The sequence below is a fragment of the Gracilinanus agilis genome, chromosome 1 (assembly GCF_016433145.1).
Source record: "Gracilinanus agilis isolate LMUSP501 chromosome 1, AgileGrace, whole genome shotgun sequence".
NCBI classification, from domain to species: Eukaryota; Metazoa; Chordata; class Mammalia; order Didelphimorphia; family Didelphidae; genus Gracilinanus; species Gracilinanus agilis.
The window spans coordinates 363,542,148-363,556,840 of NC_058130.1; the positions used below are offsets into that span (position 1 = coordinate 363,542,148).

At 34.8% G+C, this 14,693-nt stretch overlaps 1 protein-coding gene across 5 annotated transcripts in view; it reads right to left on the reverse strand.

Annotated features, from left to right (window-relative positions):
- The window catches only part of DDX4 (DEAD-box helicase 4), a 68,288-nt gene extending 61,204 nt beyond the window's left edge, over positions 1–7,084 (reverse strand). For 3 of the 5 annotated variants that reach the window (XM_044657734.1, XM_044657735.1, XM_044657732.1), the window contains exons 1-2: positions 6,254–6,325; positions 4,766–4,823 (exon numbers count right to left, since the gene is read on the reverse strand). In XM_044657734.1, coding sequence (XP_044513669.1) covers positions 4,766–4,823; positions 6,254–6,325 — 130 coding nt within the window. Of the gene's footprint in view, positions 1–4,761; positions 4,824–6,253; positions 6,340–6,936 lie in introns of those variants that run through there. The other 2 variants (XM_044657731.1, XM_044657733.1) reach the window with 2 other exon arrangements.
- Between the last annotated feature and the right edge of the window lie 7,609 nt (positions 7,085–14,693).

Genomic DNA, 14,693 nt, shown 5'->3' on the forward strand with positions numbered 1-14,693 from the left:
AAGATCTCAGAACTCTGACTGAAACAAAACCCAATCGTAACTTCAAAAGACTAATGGTAAAACACTTTCCTCCTCTTGGAGGGCAGAAAGCAGGGGAAAGTGATGGACATAAAAGGCACTTACTAAATATTTTTAAATTTAAACATCAGAGCCACATAACTTCAATGTATTTTTACCTGTATGAAATATGAGCTTAGATCATATATTTTTAGAGGTCAAGGTCCGAATTCATCCAATTCTCTACACACTACTAGGAGCAACTATGTACTCAGTACTACTTTGCAAATTTATAATTTAAAAGTACAGTTTGATTTTTGTCTATCTATTACAAATATTCATTAAAAAGTAATTCTGTTCCTCAAACACAGTGCTCCGTTTTCCATCTCCATGTCTTTGCATAGGCCATCCTCCATGTCTCATTAGTCAAATGAATTGACTTATTACCAACTAATTAATAATAGACTTTAAATGTCTCTTATCTGATGAAAAGAAAAATGTGTAGTTCTGGCTGAATTCATAAGAAATCTTTAAAGATATTATTTGTAACTCAATTCCTTGCAGTTCTAATATTGAATTTGATATGGTATCCAATTTAGTGTTGTATCTCAAACTCAGATTCAAAATTTGCCAAGGCCAAAAGAACACTCTAACCACAAACATAAGCTAGAAACCTTGGGAAGATGGACTTGCCCTATTAAAATTCAGATTATAATTCTCAGAATGATCATGAATTCTGATTCCATTAAAGCTATAACTCTACTACTCCACTCAGTTTTAAGCATCATATCAACTAAAGCATATAACATTTTCAGAACAAAGCACCTACCTCAAAACAAAATAAAAGCAAAAAGTATGAAACAACTATCACAAATGATCTGATCTTAAAAGCTTCAATATATACAAATAATAAAAATGCTGTTTTGCTGAGATTGATGTTCCCTAGGGCTTAAGTCAAAAACTACCACATTCTCTTATAACACAAACTTTAGAGTACTAGTTAAATGTGCCAAAGCATTTCCAATGTTCTCTCTTCCCATATATATTTTATGAATTTTCTTTTTTCTCCTCTCAACATTTTAAATTCTTCTCCTTTTATTATATTTTAGTCAGAGTCTATGAACATGGTTTAATCTGTTTTTGCTTAGAGCTAAAAATAAAGTCTTATTGGTCCTTTACCCTTATAGTAGCTCCAGGTTAAACTTAGTTAGAAAAAAATAGGCTAATTTCAAACATTACCTGTTATAAATATATAGTATATACATATATACATATATATATGTACATATATATACACACATACACATATGCTACATATATGTGTGTATATATATGTGTGTGTATATATACACATACACCTATGCAATGCAATACAAAATATAAGGATGGGAGGAGCAGATAAGTGGCACAGGAAATAGTGCCAGATCTGGAGTTAGGATGACCTGGGTTCGAATGTGACTTCACCCACTGTGTGACCTGGGCAAGTTAATTAACCCCCTTGCCCTTCTGTCTTAGAATTGTTACTAGAACAAAAGGTAAAAGTTTTTTTAAAAAAACATGCAAATATTATCAAGTGGTTTAATACAACAAAGACTAGCCTTGAGGTTAGAACAACTCTAAGTTCAAATACTAGATAAGTCACTTAACCTGAGTCTCTCTTTCCTCATATACAAAATGGGACTACTGTTAACATTTTTAATGTCTGACAGTTGTGAAAACATCTTACATAAATGAAAGTTACACAGATGAACAAAAGACACAGCAACATATAAAAGGCTTCAGATTCTTAAAACCATATAGCCCTTTTATATATCATAAGACATAACAATCTAGAATGGGGGAAGGAAGAAGACATAAAACAACAACTAAGATTTATGTAGGATGTTTTAAATTTGATAATCAATTTCTTCAAAAACCTTTGAAGAGTGAGAGAAGCAATGTAAGTATTATCTTAATTATTTCTGATGAAGAAATAAAGTCTCACAATTTATTTGCCCAGGAGTAGATTGGGTTTCAGATTATGGATAATGTACTCATTTAAATAGAGCTCTGTTTTAAAATGTATTTTAGATGTCTAAAGGGGGAGGAAAGTATCTTTTCTTTTAATATGTGTATATATGTGTGTATATATATATATATATATATATATGTATATATATATATAAAATAAGCTTACTCAGAGTTAGCAATCTGTGAGTGGTTACAAATAAAATTGTCAATTCAAATCAGTATTCAGACCAGTTTCAAATGAAAGCTAAAATAAAGAAAAATTCTCATGACTGAAAAGAAACCAAAACAAATTTGCCCAGGCACCAGGGAACAATACTTTAGCATAGTTGTTTATCTATGATTTTGTGACAAGTTGGGAGAAAAACAAAGATAGTAATTAGAAGTACAAATGTAGTCTTTCCCTTGAGATGTTAAAATGGGAAAGTACTAAACACTAACAGCAAGGTATGCCAAATATCTTTTATTCCTGAGATACCTGTAAACACCAGAGCCATAGAGCATGGTTCAGAAAGTATGCTAGATTTTTTTGGAAAACAAAAGATCTGATATTTCTTAACTATATGATTCTTGGGTAAATCATTTGACAACTATATAAATGTGAGCAGATGTTATTAACAGCTTAGTCTCATTTTTTTAATCTGTAAAATAAAGATATTTACACTACCTACCTTAGAGAAGAAATGTTGTGACTCATTTATTAAAGCACTCAAAAATTTTTTTGCTCATGATACAACTTTCTTTGCCATATAACACTGTATAATACTGAACTAAATTTAAGCTAGCTACCAAAAGAAGGGTTGGGCCTTCAGACCTATCACTCAAAGTTTTACTTTCTCCTTCCCCACACTTTTCTCCCTTCACTTCCAGGAAAGTAGACAAAGCAGTTTTACACTTTCAGAGTGTGAATGAGGAAAGAATATAAAACAAATTGTAGCTAGAGTAGGAAAAGCATTATATAAGTTAGTTATTATTATAAAGAAGGCAGCATTTGACTAAAAATTGGTTCAGAATGAATTGTTTTTGATTAACCTTGGACCTAGAGTTGGATTAAACTAAACAGTTATTGTTAATAGTCCAGGTTTAATAAAACAAAAAAAAGATATTTCTACTTACATAAAATATTACACTAATAATTCTTTATATATTATTAAAATGTTAGTAATTAATGAATAAGTTAATAAGCATTATTAAGCATGCAAGTTAATAAGCTTAGTATTTTAAGGAATAATCTTTTTTTACTAAAATCTGAAAAAATTCTTGTTTTCAAAAACTGATGCCTAGAGAGGTAGTTTCTTGCCTAAGATTATACACTAAGTTAGCAGAGCTGAAGCAAAAGCTGGTTTTGTAATACAAAAAGACAATTAGCAAGAATCATTTATTCACACATTTATTAAGAATCTATTGTGGGGATATAAATTTTTTTTAAAGAATAATCTTTGGCCTTGATATTAAATTGACTCAAATTGGAAGAAAAAAAAGAAATAGAATTCAAACATAATACACAAAGAAAAAAATATAATACAAGTTGAAGAATGATGAGGAAAAGAAGATACAGAGAAAATGCTTTTAAAATTTGAGTTGAATGCCTTCAAAGGAGGAAAGGGAAATTGAAGGTATCATAAATGTAAAGCTAGAAGAAACATTAGCAGTCAACTAGTTCAATTTCCTCACAGATTAAAGACCAATTCAAAGAAGGCTGAGTAACTTGCCATGGTCGCTGAAGGAGTTAATTAACAGAGCTATCATTTAAAGCCAAATCTCACTTCAAATCCACTCAATTTTGTAAGGCATTATTCATGAATTTCTTCTACAAGTAGTCACCCAGACTCTACTTAAAGATTTCTATTGATGGAAAATCCATCTCTCAAAACAATCCATTCTACTTTTGAACAGTTATATTAACAAAAAGCTAAAAAATGACTCTGCAACTCCTACCCATTGTTCATATTTCTATCCTATATAGTCAAGCATTTTTTAAACAATTATCCACAGAAGAGCTTTTCACATACTTTAAAGAACACTATCTTCAACTTCCACTAAGTTTTCTCGTCCAAGTTGACATCCTCAAACCCTTCAGTTAATCTTTATGTGGCATAGTTTTAAATTCCTTCATCATCCTAAACATTATTCCACTGAAGGACTTAAAATCTAATTGAAAAGACGCATTGAATGAATCATGACTATAAAAATGGTAAGCTAGTTTGAATATGGCAAGTTAATTCAATCACAAATATATCTTCTTTACAAAAAGAAATAGTATTTTTTATTTTAGGTATGGGTTATTTTTGGTTAACAGTTGTGATTTCATCAGTGTAAAGGAGCTCACGGTGAGCAAACCACCAATACCAGAACAAATCAGCAACTATTTTTTGTAATTTACAGTCTTAAAAGAATTACATGAAATCCTAAGAGGTTAAGAATTGTGCCAAAACTTGCACAACAGATATGTTATCAAAGGGAAGATTTTGGGTTAACTTGTCAACAACCCCATCTCCGGATGAAAATCCCTTGAAATTAAGGGGATTAGACATGAACCTCCCTGTCCCAAATGCTTTCAACACTCAAGAGTCTCCAGGTTCTGGATCCTACCCTCAACAGGAAACCTAAGGCTTTGACCCAGAGGTCAAACATGCTCCAAGATAGCATTTTAAAGGGATACAAGATCCAAAACAGGATAAATTCAGAATGAGGTCAAAAAAAATTTCATACTATCCTACCTAATCCTAGGTGAAATTCACATTTCTGCCTTAACACATACCTGATGAATCTGAAGCCCTATTAAAAGCATCTCCATTTGCTCCAGAAGAATAGGTATCCTAGCAGAAAAGAAAAAAAAAAAAAGATTAAACTTAATGATTTACTTTAAAGTATAGTCAGGACCTATAACTCCCCCAAAAAACTACATCCAAAGGACTACCTTAATTCTTAAATATAGTTCCTTACTGAAATTAAGACAGTACTATACCAGCTGCCCATGGTAATAATAATGTTATTTTTTAAAAATCCACTGCAAAAACTCCCTCAGTCTTTAAATTAAAAAAAAAAAAAAAAAAAGCAGAAAGACACTGCTTTTGCTTCCAAATGAGTAGCAAAATATTTCAAATATATGAAGTTACCCTAAAACTGAGGAGAGAAAAATAAACAACAGATTTTGTGGTTCAAACATAGCATGGTATAGAAGGAGTACTCCTCAATTATCCCAACACCTAAGTTCTAGTTCTATCATTAACTCAATGTGTGACCTTAAATAAATCATTTAAGCTTTTTGGACCTCTATATTCTCACTTGTAATATTAGGGTTGGGTATGGACTGGACTAGATGGCTTCTAAGATCTTTCATCTTTAAAAGCTTATGATTCTATGATTTTAAGTACAATGTGTTTTTTAGGGTACAAAAGTCCTAGGGCATGAAATACAATAAATTCAAATCAATATTTTCTTGGGATTTTGATGTTTCATGAATTTAAACTTCATGTAACAAAAACTCAAAAGTTCTGTTCAGAGAGCTGAGACTTAAAAGATCATGTACTCCAACTCTCTCATTTTACAAATAAAGAAACTAAGGTCCACCAAAATTATGATTTGCTCAGTGACACAGCTAATAAGCAGTCTTGGTTCCTTCTATAGAATTATATCATCAAATCTATGTTGTTCTTCCGTTTTCATAGCTAACTATATTCATTTTACCAAGAGGAAAGTTTTCTTCTTACAACTTGAAGTCAGATTTTCTTCTAAACAAAAAACCATTCTCTTATACAAAACAGAAATCAAAATACTGCATAACTGAATTTTTTAATTCATGGGAATCTCCTTAAGGGGACCAAGTGCCAATATTTAATGAAAACTGTACACCAATTGCTTTTTATTGGCTAATCTCTCTCGATTTTTGTTTCAGACACAAACTTTGATCAAGCCAAAGTCAATGACTCTGTGAAAGTCAAAAGAGGAAATTTCCATTACAGAAATAGCCATTTTCAGTTGTTCTTATGCCAAGTGATCATAAACTAGTCTTAATATGACTACTTCCTGTTTCGAAACCTGTAGAGTATATTAAATTCCTCGTTACAGAATCTGGGAATACACTTTCATGATGCCTTGGTTTTCTTAAAAGTTCTTATTATTCCATTCCATATAAGGCTGTCCAATTATCACTCCAAAACATGTCTTAAAGCCAACTAAAACTACAACATTTAAAACTTCCGGGTGCATTATTTTAACACACATAATATAACTTTAAGCGTATCACCTTGTCAAATACAGGGACAAAAGACGGTATATGAGGTTTGAGGATTTCTGTGTCCCAATCTTCATCTCCCATGTTGGCCACAAGTTCTATTCAAATAAAAACACAACTCTGCATATCTGACCACAGAACCATAAGCATAATAATTATATTCCAATTTCATATATAGACTTTAAAAATTATTCAACTCATTTTGAACACCTCTTAGGGCTATATAAATGGCTTATTATTATCTGGTTTTATGCATCAATAATCAATCCTTACAAGAGGAGTTTAGTTCATCTAATACTCAAATTTACCCACATACACCCCCATCACCCACAGACTACACAGTACACAGGTTCAACCTTTCCAAAGAAAATAACTGCAATCCCTGTAACAGTCCCGAACAAAACTAAAGGGAGGAGAGAAGGGTGGGATGGAGGAGGAGGAGGAAACTCTGAGACTCCCTTGGAGGAAAACTCCGAGTTTTCTTCCCAAGGACAGCTTGGGGACAGGGCTCCAAGGTTAAAGGAAGAGGTGGGCAGGGAAGGGGGAGACTCGATGGGGGGTACAAAGGAACCCATCCCGCCCGCCGGCCCCCAACCCCTCAGTCCCAGAGAGCGAGCCCTAAAGCCGCCCCGGGGACACACTCAGGTCTCCCAGGCGGCGAGGCCTGGGCCCGCTGGCCCCCCGCGGGCACCTACTCGAGGCCGGGCAATGCGGGGTCCCCACCCTGGCCTTCCCTTTTTCCCTTCCCTCCACTGCTGCCATCCGACCATGAAAGGGGTTGAGAGGCAGCGGCGAGGCTCGGTGTCCGCCCCGGCTAGACGGTCTGGGGGCCCCAGGTCCCATTTCCTGGGCCGCCTCCTCACCTCCCGCGACCACAGGCAGCCACCGCCTCACAGAGCGGTCCCGCCCAAACGCGGCCGGCGCTTAAACCGCCGCACGTGCCGGCGCCCTGGCGGCGTCACGTGCCCTGTCCAAACAACAAATCGCACCGGGCGACGGGCGCCGGCAGCCAATCAGCTCTCAGGCGAGCTTCAACTTGCCGCCACTGCCCCGCCCGCCCGTCCGCTCATTCGAATCCCACACTCTCGACGCCACGTCTGCTCTACCAAGCTCGACTCAGTGCTCTCTCCCCCACCCCCCCACCCCCAACCTCGGTCTACCCTGGGGCGGGGGAGGGGAGGGGGAAACAGAGCCTGCAGTTTCCTCCTAGGGCCTTCCCACCGGATGTTTGTGGAGGCTCCAGCTTGCAAGCAGGCTGAGGAAGGTCTTGGATATAAAACCCATGCATGTACCCGCATTGGCACTGCATACAGTTAACAGAGCAATTCCGATTCTGGAGAGACAGGAGTATTGGGGAGACAGAGATCAAATTCCAGGCCCTGACTCGTATTACCCATGCACCCCCGGGCAATTCATTTAACCTCTGGGGGCCCCAGCCAATCCCCAAGGACTTAATGCGCTTGTGTAGAATAATTTGCTTTTGGTTTTTATAGGAAACGGTCCTATTCAGCAAAGCGTAATTAATGTGGTAAACATGATAAATTCAAGTAAATATTTTCTTGGTTATTTGAATATGTTTAAAGCTTCATGTAACAATATTCATTCACTCCAGAGTGAGTGTATAATAAAAGAGCTGAGACCTTAAAGATCCACTAGTCCAATCTTCTTTTTTTTTAAATAAGGAAACGGGTATCTAGGTGCCTTCAAGTCTAAAGGTAATTAAAAGTGAATAGGTATTTAGGAGAGAGGGGCTTAATGAGGTAAAAGAGTGTCAGTGGGGTGGGAGCAGTTAGACCTCTGAGGAGGAAATCAAAAGGGGAAAATAAATAGAGAGAATGGTTATTAGAAATTTAAATTTTGACATCTAAATATTTTCTTATTCTGGAAATTTAAGAGCCTAAAAGAAAATCTCAAGATTTAGGTATGATTTTGGCCCATCAATTACACCATATTGAGCAGACACTGAATAAACAATTGATCTACTAAGATATGAGACTTCTAATTGGTTTCTTTTCCACACTGAGCCATATTTAACGATTTTTTTCCTGTCCTCTCCATATCCTTTGTATTGAAGCCACTGAGTATTAAAATACTGCATTATATGGATTGAATTCATAGGATCTTACCCAGCTTCTTATATAATTTCTCTATTTCTTTGTCCTCTTCAAGAAATTAAATTTTCTGCAAGAAGTTAAATTTTAATTAAAAATAAATGAAATAATTTTTTCCTTTTTTCCCATTTTTTTCATATTAAAAATATCAATTGAAATTATGAAGTTTAGGATCTTTCTCATATTTTCCCCATTGTGTCCAATAATTTTTAATAAATTATCTTCCCCAAACGTTTCTAATCTTGGATTTATTTTAATTTCTTACATAAATGGGGATTCTTTAACTTGATCTCTATTTGTGAGGAAGTTTAATACATTTGCATTTATTAAAATAGTTAAATTTTACATCTACCATTCCTTGTAAAATTATTTCATTAGAATGTAATGAAAAATTTCTAATTATACTGTTTGTTTTTCTAAAGCAAACAACAGATGGAGTTTAGTACCAGAGAGTGAGTGCATTATATAGAATTAAAAGAGAACCATAATGCAAACCTACCTACAATCACTAGTAGCCTTCTAATCTTGTACAAAGGGCAGCTAGGTGGCAAAGTGAAGAGAGCACTTGACCTGGAATAAGAACTCATCTTCTTGAGTTCAAATCTGGCCTCAGATATATACTAGCTGTGTGACCCTGGGTAAGTCACTTTGCCCTTTTTGCCTCAATTGCCTCATCCGTAAAAATGAGCTGGAGAAGTAAATAGCAAATCACTCCACTATCTTTGCCAAGAAAACCCCAAAAGGGGTCAAGAAAAAAGCTGAAAGACCCAAACAATAACCATATGCAAGTAACTTAATCTCTGAGCCTTCCTTACTTCTTATAAAAAGAGGATGACAAAAAAGTGCTTTGTAAATCTCAAAGTTTGTTGTATCACCTATTCTAAGCAGAATTCTTACACTTGATAATTGGAATATATCTCAGTAGTCACCTTCTTCATTGCCTCTCTGGTCTTTCCTTTCTTTCTTGGTTTATCTATACTGGTTCAGAATGATGTTGCTTAGTTTAAAGGTGTCCTATCATCAAACTTTATTTAAACTAATTTTTCTCTCCTGTTTTTCAGTGCTTTATGAGGCAAAACTGTTCATAATCTTCCACTATCCTCTTTAAAATCTCACAAATGAGTCTAAGCTCTAAACAACATTGCACTTGGTTACCAAATCTTTCTTTCGGAAAGGAGATTAAATGTTTGCTAGCTGAGCTGGAGACCATTTCATTTTGGTCTGCAAATTATGTAATGTACAAAAATGTTCTAGAAAAAGATAACAATCCATATAAATATCTGTTGTTTGAAAACTGTCCCATTTGGCAGCACAGACATCTTGTTCACAGAGGTCAGATTAGAGTTGTCTCAATTAATTTCTATATCCATCTTTTTTTTTATTCTGTTTGAAACTGATTTGATCTTTGCTCTAACAAGTTAAAACTAACTATACAAAGAAAACTGATTGGAAACTTGTCATTTTTATGTCTGTTAAAATGAACTCAATTTCATTTTTTATAATATTGCACAGTGCTTGCCATATCTAAGGCCTCGCAACTCTCTTCCGGGAGAAATTATTTACAGTATATAGTGTGATGCTTCTGCACAATGCATAATAATTTGACTTCTCTAATTTCTTACTCCTGAACATATTAGTCACTATTCTCCCTATGCTTAACTTTGCATTTGTTGACTAATAGATGTTATGAAGGGCAGTTTGAGGAAGGATCATTTCCCAACCCCCTCATCTCTCTCCGAATCATAGGTGGGATTGATAAGCCCCTACTTCTATTCCTACTTTCTCTTAGTACACTGAGAAAATTGAAAGGCCTCTGTTCAATGGTCACCTAAGAGCTAGGAGATAAAAGCAATTAGCTCAAGAGTTTTTCTAGCTAGGGCAAGGGTCTTTTCCTCTTTTTTTCTACAGTTAGAAAGTTTGAAATTTTTTAACATGGATCATTATATTTTATATATTTATAAATAATAAATATTATTAATCAAATTTATAAAATGCTCTCAGTCTCCAGGAAATCTTGCTAATCATCACTTCAGGAAGGTAGTCTTCTAGCTGGTTGAATGATGTGTTGATTATTTATTATTTTCCAACCTCTTCATGACATCTGTAACCATCCTGGACCAATAAAATCCATTTCTTACTAGCCCTAAGGTTTACCTGAAAGAAGACCAAGCTCAGCTATTTGATGACTACCCAGAGCCAAAGTGAAATGTGAAATGTTTAATTAGTAACATTGCACAACAGTGTTATGCTCTGAAAAAATTTAAAATATTAGCCTTTAAACTATTTGTGACTATAGATGTAAATTAATGAATGCTGTGTGTGCTACTCTAAGTTTGTGATTTCTTTTTTTAATATAATTTTGTTAATTAACATTTATTTTTCCCTACTCCCAACTCCCCAACACTGAAAATAAGAAAAAGAAAATTTAAATCCTCATAATTAATAAACATAATCAAGAAAAATATATTCTCTTATGGTCCATGTCTAAAAATGTATCCCTTTCTGCATCTTGAGTCCATCGTCTCTCTGCTGGGAGGTTCTCCATAATTGGTACTTTATAATCATGGTTGATTATTACCTTGATCAGAGTTCCAATGTCTTTCAAAGTTACTTGTACAATGTTGTTATTATCATATAAGTTATTTTCCTAGATCTGCTCATTTCCCTCAGCATCAGTTTATATGTCTTTCCAAATCAATAAAAAGCCATTCATTTCAACATTCCTGACAACCCAACAGTATTCTATACATTCAAATGCCATACTTTATTCAAACATTACCTAGTTAATGGACATCCCCTTCAGTTTACAAATAATTATCATAAGCACAACAATATAAGCGGATCAAACATGGCAGGAAATTATATTTTTGATTGCCCTTGAACATTTGACTAAATCCATCAATATCTTCATTTAAATCTCCAAGTAGATCTAGTAAGCTATCCTTTCTGTTTAGTTGTAACTTCTTTTTACCTTCTGGTTTAATTTAGAACAAGAACATTAGTATCAATAGAACTGAATTTTTCAAGTAACATGTCAAATTTTGGGGTTTTAGGCAAAATTTTCATATTTAGCTGCCAATCTTGGGCAGACTAAAAATCACAATTTGTCACTACCAAAGAAATCATCACTCAGGAGCCATGGAACTTTTCTGTACTTAACTAGACCAGTTCTTAGACAAAAGAAATAGTTTATTTCTAGGATCATACTCAAAGCTTTTCTTGCATAATAGAACCCACCACAGTTTTCACTCTGGTAGCATAGCAATTGAGAATTCACCTCCATAACTACAGTGAGGTATTGGTATAGAACTTTGTGGAAGTTTTCTATAATAATCTTTTATTTATTTTGTTATTATTATTCAGCATTTCTTTTTAAAATGCTATTGATTACCGAAATATGTTCTGCATGATCATACCTGTATAGCCTAGATTTAGTTACTAACCATCTCAAAGATGGGGGGAGAGAAGGGAGAGAGAATTTGGAACTCAAAATTTTGGAAAACAAATGTTTGAAATTGTTTTTACATGTGATTGGGAAAAATCAAAATATTTATATACATATAAATTGTATTGCTGTCTACATTAACTTCCCAGTATTATTTTCCATCTGATCCTCCCTCGTGATGAAAAAATATATATGTGTATATGTATTGAGATATATATATGTATATATATATAAAGCAAAACCCCAAACAACAAAGTGACCTTATGTGATATTTATACATAAGTTTTTACATAAGTTTCTAAGGTTACATGATTATTTTGTCTCCCTCCGCTCTTTCCTCCCCTCTCCCAGAGTTGACAAGCAATTCCAGTGGGTTATACCATTCAAAACCTGTTTCCATATTATTCATTTTTGTAAAAGAGTAATCTTATAAGACCAAACCCTAAATCATTCAATACTTTTTAAGTGAATATAAGGAAATCAGACAGAAGCACAGATGCTTTGAAATTAACTTACTGAATTTATTATATATACAAAAGGTAAAGCAAGTTGTACAAAGTAAAGACTTGCATCTTCATGAATGATACTCATCATCTCCTCCTCTTTGCTTAAGGAAATGCCCATTTTACCTGATGGTTGGTAGGTTCTGAATTTGAAAAAAGAAAAGAAAGGAAACTATATCAAACTAAGGAACATAAATTGATTCAATAAGTAATGAGCTGCTCAAAGTTTTGTCAGAGTTTGGATTTATTCCTTCATTCAAATCTAGTGCTATGGCAGTTTAAATATGATGTCTTCAAAAACAGGTATGCAAAACAAATTTAAGAAAATGAGAAAAAAATGTTTGTCACTCATTCTACTGGATCAATACTAATCAATAAAATTCATGAATTCCCCTTCCTTTTAGTATTGTTCTCACTTACATTCTTTTAGTCATCTTATCTTTTATTCTCTTGCTTCTACTCCCCTCATTCTGTATCAGTTGATGTGTCACAATTTGTTCGACATTTCTCCCAATCACTGTTACAATTAAAATTTTCTAGGGAAGCTTATTTTTAAGAACATAAGTTTATTGATTATATCAGGGTTATTGGGTAAGCCAGCATCATAAGCAACAAAGTGATATACGATCTCTATAGCTCTCTCATGACCACGGATGACCCAGGCTATGACCCAAGTCAGGCAGCTTAACAAATAGATTTTTAGGAATTCATTATTCAACCACACCCTTGAACATCCTAAGACATCTCTAATTGGTAAAAGCTAATTAAGAAGGCATAAAGACATAATGTTATTTAGAGGGATAAATAGGTCAATTTAACTAAAACAAAGTACCTGAAGATAAGTTAGATGAAATGAGTACTTTCCTTTTCCCATCATTTCCACCATTAATTATCTGATACCAGACAAAACCATGCCAAACTGAACCAGAAGAAATAATTTGTTCAGACAGTTAAAACCAGAGACAGAATTGATGGCTAGGGACAGAATGCAGAAAGAAATCATCAAAACCTGTACAACAACTTCAAATATCAACAACCAATTCTGTTTGTTAACTGATTTTTAAAGTAGTCTGCCATAATATTCTGGGATCAAAATATTCAAATGTCCCATCCAACTCCCATCACCTACTTCCACCTATCTAAAACTTATTTACTATGTGAGCTTAATTCTGAGTCTTCTGCTGAAGAAATTATTCATTAAAATAAAGAATCCCAGAATTTCAGAGTAGGAAGGAACCTTAGAGCTCATCTTGTCCAAATTGCACCTGAGCAGGAATCACCTATACATTATCCTACACAAGTATTATTCAGATTTCCCATGGAGACTTCCACTGATAGAAAGCCCACTGCTTTCCAAAGCAATTTGAAGTAGCTTTAGGAAGTATTTTGTTAACATTTAACCAAAATCTATTCCCGTGCAATTTCCACCCATTGAACTTTGTTCCACCTTCTGAGGCCGGGCAAAACAAGTTTAGTCTCTTTTTCACATGTAAATATTCAAATACATGTTTGTAATAATGGCTATCAAGAAGCTAAAACCATGGCAATTGTGAACATTTTATTTCCTGGGCCTTTTCTTTTCTTGCCCATTTAAGATTATTAGGGAGTAGCCTCAGGCTGGTATTGGTTGTATAAGCCAACCTGAAAGAAAGATTGTGATGGAGTAAGACTGAAAAGCCTGAGTGACATGAGGAACTTTTGTATTGAATAATCCAAGAGGGATGAATCAAGGTGAAAATTTTGGGAAAAGGGAGTTAGGGACTTCTCGTTCAGATGGCTGAGCAGTAAGAAAGCCAGGATAGTCACTTCCTTGACTAAAACTACCAGGTGGCCCTGAGACAATCCATCTATCTATCAATCACTACTCTTTGAGGAGTCCCACATCCATTCCACCAGGGAAAATGCTGAGCTTCCTTTTTTTTTTTTTTTGTCTTTAAAGCCTTACCTTCGGTCTTAGAATAAATACTGTGTATTGGTTCCAAGGTTTCAGAAGAATGGAAGGGTTAGGGAATGGGGGCTAAGTGACTTGCCCAGGGTCACACAGCTAGGAAGTGTCTGAGATCAAATTTGAACCCAGGACCTCCAATCTCTGTGTCTGGCTCTTCAATTCCTCAGTGAGGCTGCCTGACAGATCTATCACATCTAGCCATCATGAAGCAGGGGGAGTGGGCTCAGTGGCTGACAAAGAGAAGACTCCTGCCTCTAGGATGTCTTGGCATCCCTTTTTGTCAGACCTTGAACATCACCTATCTTCTAAGGCTGTGTCTCTCCTTACTTCCTGTTCCTTCTGTAACCAAATCCCCACCTCTCCATGACATAGCACTGGGAAAGGAACAAAGAGAATAGAGTCCCCATAGATTACGAAATGTTATTCAAACTCTTCTTCTTTAAAA